The sequence below is a fragment of the Calliphora vicina genome, chromosome 1 (assembly GCF_958450345.1).
Source record: "Calliphora vicina chromosome 1, idCalVici1.1, whole genome shotgun sequence".
NCBI lineage: Eukaryota > Metazoa > Arthropoda > Insecta > Diptera > Calliphoridae > Calliphora > Calliphora vicina.
Genome location: NC_088780.1, coordinates 87,496,751 through 87,509,438, shown reverse-complemented (window position 1 = coordinate 87,509,438; position 12,688 = coordinate 87,496,751). Strand labels below are relative to the sequence as shown.

At 29.7% G+C, this 12,688-nt stretch overlaps 2 protein-coding genes across 2 annotated transcripts in view; one reads left to right on the top strand and one right to left on the bottom strand.

Moving 5' to 3' along the window:
• beat-VII (beaten path VII) overlaps positions 1-12,688 on the top strand; it is a 327,320-nt gene that overhangs the window by 253,402 nt on the left and 61,230 nt on the right. The gene's annotated exons all lie outside the window — the stretch shown is intronic.
• On the bottom strand, positions 2,933-3,640 carry LOC135948895 (uncharacterized). The gene is made up of 2 exons (XM_065498347.1): positions 3,626-3,640; positions 2,933-3,544 (listed from the first exon to the last, which is right to left on the bottom strand). The coding sequence occupies exons 1-2, from the start codon at positions 3,638-3,640 to the stop codon at positions 2,933-2,935; spliced, it is 627 nt and encodes a 208-aa protein (XP_065354419.1).

The following is a 12,688-nucleotide window of genomic DNA, read 5'->3' as shown; positions in this document are numbered from 1 at the left end:
AAAATATTTTTGGGTATTGGACCTAAGATTATCTTCACACATTTGATTTGATCGATCAGATTCAACTTCGTTCAAACCTGATATTCCAGCTTTTATGTTTTTGGTGGGTGAACGTAATCTACATCTGCATTGATCAGAAATAAACAAGAAATCAGCAACTGGGTCTATAAGTGCTCATACGGGAAATAGAGAACCAACACGACTGTGAAGAGTTCTGAGATGACACCGATATCATTAACGGCTTCAAGACCTTTGTATTTATAAGTAAAAAATATACTTTACTTTTGTGGCGCAAAAGTAATCCTCCTATCAGAAAATGCTATAAATTTTGCGAATGGCCCCTAATGTCAGTTCTGTTTTGACATTTGTGTAGTAAACACATGCGAAATACACGCTAATAAACAATATTACGCTACACTGCTCCAGAACGCGGAATATTGATGACTATTTATTTGACCAATAATCGGTCGGTGACTTCATCAAAAATAATCATGAGTGATGAGGCCCATTTCCATCTTAGCGGGTACGTAAATAAGCAAAATTTACGTTTCTGGGGCACTGAAAATCCGCGTGTAACCCACGAAGAGCCATTACACCCGCTCAAAGTCACTATATGATGTGCTGTTTTCAGACCTTTTTTCTTCGAAGACGTCGCGAGCTAAACGGTTACTGTGAATGGTGAGCGCTACATAGCAATGATCAACGAGTTCTTTTTGCCGCAACTTGATGAATTGGGATTGGAAAACATGTGGTTCCAACAGGACGGTGCAACGGCATACTGCACGTGCCACAACCCATATGCTGAAGGATGCATTTCTTGGGCGCCTAATCTCCCGTTTTTGGCGATTTGCACTGGCCAGCAAGATCGCCTGATTTGACCGCTCCAGACTTCTTTTTGTGGGGCTTTTTGAAGTCGCGGGTTTATGTCAACAAGCCTCAGACTCTTGCAGCTCTTAAAGACAATATCCGTCAAGAATGTGAGGACCTATCGCCGGAAGTTTTGGCAAAAGTGATGGAAAATGCCATAAAAAGGGCTCAAATGACAATCAACTGTGGCGGCGGATTTACATGACATCATATTCTCGACTTGATGTAAAAAAAATTAAAAGACCAAACAAAAATATTCCACAAGAAGAATCAAAGTTTTTAATTTTTTTTTAATTACAGCAAAAAAACATCGGAAGTTTACTTTTGCGCCACCTTGTATATTGAAAAAAAAATAGTACGGGTTTATTGAGGTTTTTTAATTTTTTAAGTTATAGTGAAAGAACTCCTCTTGCTAAAAAAAACATATGCTGAAACAAAACAAGTTGAAAAACATTTTTCTTCCATTTTTTTAAAGTTGTGTTTTTATGTATTTATGACTATTCATTACTACAAAAATTGTACATTTATAAAATTTTGTGAAAAACAAAAGTTAGATTTTAAATTAAATTTATACTAATGTAAATACATATAATAAATTTATTATTTGAATGTTTTAATAGCACATTAAGTTTGCTTTAATCTCCAATTTTATTCATTAATTTATCGCTTTCCATTCTAAAGTTACAGCATAAATTGTGAACTTTCCATAAAACAATAATGCGCTTAACGGGTTAAAAAAAATTTTAGTTTTTTTTCTAAAATGCTGTGTTTTTATGTGCTTATAATAACTAATCAATAAAAATTTAATATTTTAAAACTACGGCTTCCATGAATTAATCGCCACTTTAGGTAGCATTGAACCCACTGTGCATAGTGCAGTGTTCTATGATTAGTACTGCAATAGTCGGCAATGCAGTGCCGTTTTTACAAAACGGCAAGATTCTGTAAATTTTCTGTTTGTTGCTGACTTAGTGGAAAATATAAGATATATATAATATACATACATATATCAACGTATTGGAAATTGTGTCTCCTTTTCAAAAATGTATAACATTTTTGAAACTAAAAAAATTTGTAGAAGACTTTTTGCAAAAATATGGGAAACAATTTTAAAATGTTATTAGATATTTGCTTTATCTTTTGTTTATAAAATCATAAGTTGTAGACAGATTTTAATCATTTAAAGCTTGTTTTGTTTGGAACTTTTTCTATATGCTTAGAAAAAATTAACAGTGTAGCTGCATTTTCTAATTTTTCATGCCGTTTTAAAAAACAAAAATTTCGAAAATTTTGCTAAAAAATAATTGTTTGTTTGCCAAAAATGTATATTTCTAAAACGATTGCGAAGATCAAAAACATGTTAAACCTTTCTTATAGATAATTTCGGTTTTATCAGTTTATTCAATAAACTAAACCGTTTTTGAGTTACGTGAATATACCGAAATAACGGTATATCTTGAAAACACGAGATAACTTAAAAAACGGTTAGCACAACTGAATTCAGCGTACCTGAATTAGTTTAACCCATCGGGTGCCCCGCTTGACAGTTTTTTCAACCAGTGTAATCAACGAATTTTTTGATGATACGTTGTTTTGCATTTAGGCGACGATATGTAGATTATGACAAACCAAAAATCGGTAATTTGGTATTATTTATGAAAAATGAGGTAATTATTTCGTTGACGTGTTTCAGCGGTAATGAAAATTGAGCTTAAAGGGTATTTTTGGGATAATGGTAGCCAACTTAGTTTAAAATTTTGTATAATAAACTAGTTTTATTTCACATGTTCTCGTAAAAAATAAAATCAATGGCCCTAAATTAAATGCACAGTGTAAATGGTTAGTATTGGTTTTGAGAAGTTTAAGCTATTTACATATTTTAAAAATAAACACAAAATCCAATTCATCGTGACTACTAGAAAATCCAAGTTTTTAAAAATATTTGAATATTAAGCATTTTATTAACGCAAAATGTTATTTACTAAAACATAATAACACATTATTAAAGAGAAATCTTAAAATATTTACACTATTTCTTAATTGATAAACTTTTTCTTAGAAAATTTTAAGCTTTTGGCAAATAAATATTTGCTGGTTTAGATGGTATATACGAATTACTGGGTTGACTTGTGTAAGAGAATGACTGGCGCACCGGTTCCTTACTAGCAAAGTTCAGGACTGGTGCAACACCACCATTGTGAACTTGAGTCTTACCGCCTAAAGTTTCATATTGCTGTTGTATAGCTCGTTGGGCATTGAGGGCATCTTGTTGGGTGCGGTATTTTACAAAGTGTACTTCGGGTTTGTTGAGATTTTGTGTATTAAGATTTTGTAATTGCTGAGACAAGCTGCCAATATCTGTTTGTTTGGTGAGAACATAAATGGCCGTTTTACTCTCAACTCTACTTCTAATCAAGTTAGTAATGGCATTTGTTAGACCATTATTTTCGGGAGCTCGTATGAAAATAACTCGTAAATTATTTTTACGCGTTTTTGTCAGATCGGCAAAATTTGGAACCTCATTGAATTCATTGTCGGGAGCAGAATATGTGTAGAATTCTTTTTGTATTTCAACATTTGTAAAGGGTGTGTTGTTGATATTGCTGTTGACTTTACTGTGATCATAGTTGTAACCAAGAGTATTAGCTTGGGTTAAAGCAAAAATTGCCGCAAATACCTAAAATAGGAAAAGAAATGTTTGTTATTATAATTATGTAAATTCAGTGATATAATTTGATATTTTTATTATAAAACTTACCATAAAAGCACGCATGATTTATTAAAAATATTTTGTATTTCTTCTTTGTCTAAATTAATTTTGGTATGTGTTACTGACCAACTCTGTTAAGGTTTTGATGATTATATGAATACCACTATTTGGTTTTATACAAAATTCATAAATATACATTCATATCGTCACCTAAAATGCAAAATAACGTAACATCATTTCAAAAATGTTTAAAGTGATGGGCAAAAAACCATTGAAGAATTAAATGTATCTATGATATAAATAGGGTGATCGGTTCTTCGACATTTTTAAGAAACCTATTTTCGGTTTCGGTTTTTTTATAATAACCGGTTAACCGGTTTTTGAAAAAATATTAGAATGCCTAGAACTAAGAAGAAAAAATGTTTTATTTATTAACCCCCTGTGGACCAAGTCTATAAATCGTTGAAAAAGTATTATTTTTTTTATGAAATATTGAAAATAAGGACTACAGAAAGTTATTTACAAAATTTTAACTTTGTGAAGGACCTGCAAGGAACCAAAAAGGACCTGTAAGGATCCGAAAGGGACCTGGTACCGACCCAACGGTACCATTAGCAAAATTATAAAAAAATCATTGATTTTTGTTTAAATTTTATTTATATATCATTTTCTATTGCAAGTTTATTTTATGGTATTTTACGAAACAGTATTTTTTATCCTTACAACATAAATAAACACCACAATGAGAAATAATTCACCGTTATACTGGGTAAGCGAGTTTGCCAATAGGCAAAATAAATATATTATTCCAAAGATGATAGTGTAATTCAAAGTACATTTAGTCAAAATGGGTTAAAATATGTTTTGTTTTCATTTTGCAAGCTTATTATTGTTGGTACTTATAAGTACCGTTGGTCGACAAAGGATTAAAATAATAGTATCCTTCAAAAGGTTCAAATTTAGGTTTAAAGGCATAATATAACAATAAAAGGTAGAATCACTATAAAATATGTTCTCAATTATACATGCCTTGAATTGTCAGACTAATATAAAATAAAAAATAAAAGTACAATTGAAATAAAACATCAGAAATCAACTACATACATAAATTGAAAAATAATTTAAATTCAGTTTCAAAATACAAGAAGAAACATGCGTGTTAAATGTTGTTTGTGTAAATCTTTGTCTTTGTGTAAATGTCCTGAAAATAAAATTAAAGAATGGAGTGCAGCCAGCGGTGTTGAGCTGAAGAAACACTCTTGCATGCATCATTTCAATGACTCCGATTATATTGAATTGCATCAAGCCACAAAACGTGCACATCTAATACCAAATGCGACATCTTCTCTTGAGCCAGTAAAAGGCGTAAGTGATTTTTTTTTCGTATTTCAAATATAAACAGAGCTTTGGTAGCTCTAATATATATCTGTCTCTTTTCATCATATTTGCTGAACTACTGTTTTTCTTATCCTTCATAAGGTCTTCGGGTAAAATGTTACCCATTTTGAAATTAAAATTACATTTTTTCTAAAAATGAGTAGTTGATATTTTTGATATTTTATGACTTTAATTTAATTTCAAATGTCAACAACTACGTTAAGTTTTGAAAAAAAATCAATTTACTATTTGGGTCGAATTTGACCCGATGATCGTTAACGTCAGTAAATTTGAAGATCTTAGGAAGGTCAAATAATCTCTTAGGAATAAGTAAAACACAGTTTAAATGCTTTGGAGTATCTTGATTTTTTTTTGTTTTTATAAAACTAGACATTGAAAATTATATTTTACTTGGTGTATTTGTAGGACATATAGAAAACAATGCATTGAGTAAGTTTTCATTCTTTCCAGATAACTTGTGAGCTTTTCTAAATATAAAAAGACTTCTAAAATAGTTGGAGTATTTGTTTTAATATTTTTTTTTGATTTTAAATATTTTTTAAAGTTTTTAATACACTAAAACTCATAAGAACACACTTTTAGAAAAAACCGGCTATTCGAGGAGAAAACCCCGGTTTCTTCGATATTCGAAATATGAGCTTTTCAAAAAAACCGAAACCGACCTTCGCAAAAAAGCTGGTTATAACCGGTTATTAAAAACCGGGCCGATCACCCTAAATATAAACTTAATTTCTTCCATTTGATCATTAAACAGAATGACAAACACATTTCCAAATTAAAATTTTGCTTTCTTATTACACTATACAACAAAATCAAATTTTTTTCAAAATTACAAGGTCCGACCAATAAATTTTGATAGAGAAAACAAAAAAAAAGACACGTGTATCGGCGTTTTGAAAGTTAACATCTGAATTTCATTTGTGGGGGGGTTAAAGTTTCCCAACTCTGGCACATTCTTATTGTTAATCGGCATAAGACACCATGTGATTCTTACATTTTAGGTATAAAATGTGTTCAGCAAATTTATGTAAAATATTATGGAACACATTTTTGTAGAATATGTTAATCCTTTAAATCCTTAGTGCATGGGTCTTTTTTGTCCTTATTTTAAATAAGAGCAAAAAACACCATTAAAACATAGATTTAAGGGGTTAGAATGTTCCGCAAAAATATTATCCGTGAAATTTTACTATAAGTCCCTGAATACACCAAAACGGAAAATTCAACCAGAATGTCGGAAATAAGACATAACCAAAGAGAGCCTAAGTTTGATTTCGCATTAATTAAGAATTTTATTTTAAAGTACCCCGAAAATTTATCATGAAAAAAATAGATCAAATTTAACTAAAAATCACTAATATCTCTATTATTACTTTCGATAGCAAATTTGGACAGGAAGTATACATTAATTAAATTTTTATCTCAAGGCAATTTTGTCTATCAAAATTTATTGGTCTGAACTTGTAAATTTTTTTTGAGTTATTTCTTAACTTATCCATCATTATCTATCAAACATTCGATTTTGGTATTTTTGTTGTTACGTCATTTTTCATTTTAAGTAACGATATGTATGTATGTTTGTATATTTCATAATCATTCATAATTAAATCTAGAAACATATATACAAGTACATTAAAATTATAAGATTAAATTAGAGTTATTCTTCGCATAATTAGTAGCATGCGTTAAAACATCAAAGTCTTATATATTAACTTAATTTAATCATAAACGTTGAATCACATTTACTTAAATATGCGTATTGACTGACACACTTTCGATCAATCACACACATTTTAATATTAATTAATCCACTCCACTATTCTGGTCGATACATTTTGTGTATCTGCTGTTTGTCTAAAAGCTCTGTAATCATAAATTAACGGTATGTAGCATTAAGATTAAATCAAGTTTAAACAATTTGACGAATATCTTGTTTAAGTATGTATAAATATCTGTTTTACATTGTCATTTAATGACTTGTGTCAACTTTTTTCTTTTTTAGCTTTTCGTCAACTTAATGATTTTGTGACAAATATCACAAATCTAGAGCTCTCGATGGTTTGATTAGTAGTTTGTTTATTTATGTATGTATGTATGTATGTATGTATGTATGTATGTATGTATGTATGTATGTATGTATGTATGTATGTATGTATGTATGTATGTATGTATGTATGTATGTATGTATGTATGTATGTATGTATGTATGTATGTATGTATGTATGTATGTATGTATGTATGTATGTATGTATGTATGTATGTATGTATGTATGTATGTATGTATGTATGTATGTATGTATGTATGTATGTATGTATGTATGTATGTATGTATGTATGTATGTATGTATGTATGTATGTATGTATGTATGTATGTATGTATGTATGTATGTATGTATGTATGTATGTATGTATGTATGTATGTATGTATGTATGTATGTATGTATGTATGTATGTATGTATGTATGTATGTATGTATGTATGTATGTATGTATGTATGTATGTATGTATGTATGTATGTATGTATGGATGTATGTATGTATGTATGTATGTATGTATGTATGTATGTATGTATGTATGTATGTATGTATGAATGTTTATACTTTTTCTTTCGTTTTTTTTTATTGACATGACATTTTTATTACACATTAATTGATTGGCCTTGCTAAGGTTTTGCAGAAATGACATTAACATTTCATTTATGTTAATACAATGTATTATCAGAATGTTTTAATGTATTTAGAAAACGTTTAAATTTGATTTAAGTGGATTTTTTGCTTAATAAGTAATATACATAAATATATGTAATTAGCAATATATAAAAAAAAGTTTTTTCCAACTTAAAGATATTTATACCAAATTACTACCTTTTACGATACATTCGACTACCTCAAGCGGACATTAGGGCGGCTCTCATTTATCCGTTTTGTGAAATATAGGATGATATTTGCGACTTTGATTTTTCGATTGATTGATCGAATTCTAATTAGACGCCGTAGTTTTTTTAATAATATTAAAACAATTGTTTTTAGTTTTAGGATACTTAGCTGGAGTAAAAATCTATCGTTTAAGATAAAAAATTTATCAGTAAACTGAAAAAAAATTGCTGAATGAATTATGTGAAAATGGAAAAATCACAACTTTATATTTCAAATGGCACAAAAACGGCTGAAGAGTTTTGCTCGGAACTTTGCACACTGGGCAAGAACTTCAATATCTAAAATTCTTCCGAGCCGCTTGACGATATAAGCATTGTATTGTTAAGCGGTTCAGAGGATTTTAGATATTGGAATTCTTGCCGAGTGTGCAAAGTTTCGAGCAAAACTCTTCAGCAATTTTTGTGCAATTTTAAAAACAAGCGAACCTATTTGCGGCATTTTTCGATTTTTCACATGAACCGGGTTTTATGTATGATAGCAATGTGAATAGGTCATATCAATTGAAAAATCTTTAAAAAGCTTTAAGGGTCATTGGTGTAAATTATCCCGTTCTTGTCTCTGTTCCTACCAATTTTATGTGCCCCCGTAATATCAGAAAATTAAAGATCGCTAGGAATCACTAAACTTTTGCTAACCTTAGAGAAAAATATTGGTCTTCTCGAGACAAAACATTGATATATCATACATTAAGATCCGCCTGAAAATGACAAAAATATAAAGAAAAATTTAAAAAGGCGACACCTACATTCGGTAAAAAAATTAAAATTTTGTTTTCGTTTATACTTTATATTAGGGGGTGAACGGGGAATTTTTTGAGGTACGTTCTACTGTAACTACAGTAATTTTGACTTACCTGCACAATCAACTTTGCACGAAATTTTGTGCAGGTAAGTTAAAAATGCAGTTAACCTCAATGCACTTACCTGCTCATTGATGCTGGTAAGTGAATTTACAGTTTACTGCCCAAAAAAGCAGCTAACGGCAAATAATTTACCCGAAGCTTTGAGATTTTAGCTACTTTTAAAATTATTAAGAAGTGTACAACATATTTTTTCATTCAAAATCGTATTTTTCTTATTTGTTTTGATTTAATTTTGTATTAGGCAGCTAAATTAAATTTTTTTTTCATGAAAACCAGTTATAGCTTCCAAAAGTATTATGCACTTATCTTAAATGTGCAGGTATGAACAATGCACTTAAATTAACGAATTTATATGGAGTTTGGTAAATAAATATACAAAACACAAGTTTTGTGCACTTATATGCAAAATGCTCTTAAGTGAAAGGCAGGTAAGTCAAATCTACTGTATATGGGGGATTTCATGCAAAATTTGTTACAAATAGTTTAGATAGCTATTTCGTCTATCTTTGGAAAAAAAAAATAAAAATGTTTGACTTTTTTTGCAAATTGAAAAAATGGAAAAAAGTTTTTGATTTTGCAAAAAAAAAGTCACATATTTTTTTTCGAATGATTGATGAAAAATAGCTATCTAAACTATTTGTGACAAATTTAGCTATATATAAAATTGAATAACGTTGAATAAACTTGTTTGGTATTAATAAAGTTAATTATAAAAAAAACAGATTCGGTGTAATATTTATTATACATATAATAAAATATATTTTATATTTCAATCCAGTGTAGTTGTTATTCAAATTATATAATAATGGTTCAATTAGTTCTATAATTTCTAAAGATATCTGCTTATACAGATCCTCAATCTTATATAAATATACACGATGCGATTCTGCTAATTGTGTGTAATTTTCTTGTTAATATTAATATAGTTTTTTGAAATATTCAATCCGATTTCTTGATCCCCATAGTCATTTCGGTCTTAAAACATGATTTTAGATACCTTTTCAATCATTAGAAAAGGTATCTATGTATACAAAATTTAACCAAATATTAATACCCACATAATTTTTAATACAACCTAATTTACGTTTTCACAATATGAAAAACTTACGACTATAGTGAACTATAATATTTCTTATAACAAGTTGTTATTTACCTTTCTCCATCTCTAAATGGTCTACTTAACTAGTTTAGTCAATAAAAGGACACACCTTTTACGTGACACATTTCCAAACCATACAATATACACAAGACCATTATGGAAGGTATAAACCCCACCGCCGCCCCCTCTACTGAAAACAAAACTAAAAGAAAAATTCTAAAGTTCACAAACGTGGTAAAATAGTCAAATGAGAAGAAAATCCCCTAAAAAATGGTTGACTTTAATGTCACCGCAACACAAATAACAAAGAAATCCTTTAATTTACTACTCGTACATCATAAACTTTACAATATGGGCGTTACGTTGTAGGGGGTGGGGGCAGCAATAAGGAAATGTATGAATTATAATTTATGCTTTAACATAAACGTTGTTGGCCTTTCAAATCATTTCAATCAATTAAAATAAACCACATACTTACGTACCGTTTGTAATTATTTAGCCAAGCGTGGGTGGTAGTGTAATATGGTGTGTGCCTTTGATCACTGACACCAACGGTGCAACTGCCAAAAATTTAAATGGCGCCAAATTAGTACCTACAACAAGAATATTTAACACAGCCCAGAATAAAGGAGAAACAAAAAAATATAGTTAAGTTATCAAGGTTAGAGTTTAGTGAGCAACGTTAAATAGAAATCGATTTTTAGTTCATAATTTAACCCTCTAAGCAGGTATAGCTATTCTAGAGATAAAATTTGTTTATTCGTAAAAAAGGCTGGCTTCCGATTCTGAAATAGATGTTATTTGTTGTTCTATAAAAATGGATCTGTAAATGTATGTTCCGAATTGACTCAAAAACGGCTGGAACGATTTTGATGAAATTTTCATTGCATCTTCAGAATAGCCTAGCGGGCAAAATCAAATTTTTACACTATACTTAGTTTCCAATATATAGGCCATAGAGATGAGACACTCCGATTTGTCAAAAATAAATACAACAAATCATATTTTTCATACAACAACAAAATACATTGACTAACATGTATTTTGTTGTTGCAAGAGTAAGGTTTTTGACAACAGACTTAGGTTTTTGACAATTACGTCTCGTCTCTATGTTACCATAGGCTTTCAGCGTCTGTTATTGATGTCAAAAAAATTGTAAAAAAAATAAATTTGTCAAAAAAAAAAATTTGGACAAAAAAAAAATTTCACAACAAGAAATAAATATGAGTAATAATTTTTTTTTATTCGCAACGTTCAAACCATAGAGAACATAGAGCGGAAACTCGAAAAAAACTCAAACAATAAAATTACTCAAAAAAGTTACACATACGAGTGTTGTTTTTGTTTTCACATAGTTTTTTTTACTAATACATACTCACCACTTAGGTTTTTGACAACTGAATTAGGTCTTTGACAGGAGAGTTTCCGCTCTATGTGTTTTCTCTATGGTTCAAACCATAGGGTAACATAGAATCGAGACGTAATTGTCAAAAACCTTAGTATTGCAACAGTCTTGTATGAGAAATATGATTTGTTGTATTTATGTTTGACAAATCGGAGTGTCACATCTCCATGTATAATTCTCTATGGTTCAAACGATGACAATTTTCATATCCTTGCTTAACATCATTGTAAAAATTTTAATTCACAGTGGTGCACATGTCCGATATATACCAAATGTTCATATGGTTCGATAAAACATTTCGAAAAGCTCTCCGCATTCCATTTTTTATAGAAATAATTTTCACTTAGAGACTGACTGCATTTTCACATAGAGACTGACTGCATAAAAAAAATCGCAAGAATAAAATTGGTTTACAAATTATTTTAAGTGAATATTTACAAAAATGCTACCAAAAAAACAGGTATTGGTAAAAACACAACCAAATCACGAAAAATCAGGGTAAGAAGAGCAGCTGAAACAGCTGCGGAACTCGAATCGTGTCTTCAGAAAAGTCGGGAAAGAGCATCTACGTCTAGTAACGGAAAGAGAAGGCGAATCACTAGCACTAATGTGCTTTTCGAATGGTAAAGTTGTTCTGCCACCAATTATTTAACCACCTGAGCCGCTTCTTAGTAACATTTCCGATTTTCAAGCACTTTCTTCAAGGTAACTAATATCGTAAACAATGTCGGCTTAATGAACACTTTTAAAGTTCAAGGCAAAAATCCACATAATGATGATGCTTATTAAACCACTACACTATTTTGGTTCCAGTAGTACAAGTATGGTCCAAATTTTAAATTCTATGGAGAGGTTTTTTTTTAAAAAAAAATTTAAGTAAAATTTTGAATTTTGTAGACACTTCTCCACATAATTAATGATAATTCAAAAACGGTTAGTCCAATATTATTAAAATAAACTTAGAAAAGTTCAAATTTACACAACCTTTAATCTGCTTCTACATATATTGCGTTTTAATCGGCATAGTAGTTTGGAGTTATAATAACAAATTGAAGCAAAAAATATATTTTTACTCAAAAATAGCAAATTTTTTTGTTTTAAAAAACTCATGAAAATCGAAAACGGCAGAACTTGTTCAGATTTATTACTTTATCACAAACCCACATATAATAGCAACAAACTGTGATATCGGACATAAAAATCGATTAATTCTATTCGTATTTATACACAATTAAGTGAATTCGCTCATTTTTACAAAATTTTACTTTTTTGTTTGATATACATAAAATGTTATTCTTTCGATTGATTGAATTTTGAAGACATTTTCCTTATGCTATGTAGAAATTTTCACATTATATTGCTTTTTAATCGGCTCAGTAGTTTCGGAGTTATAATAACAAATTGAAGCAAA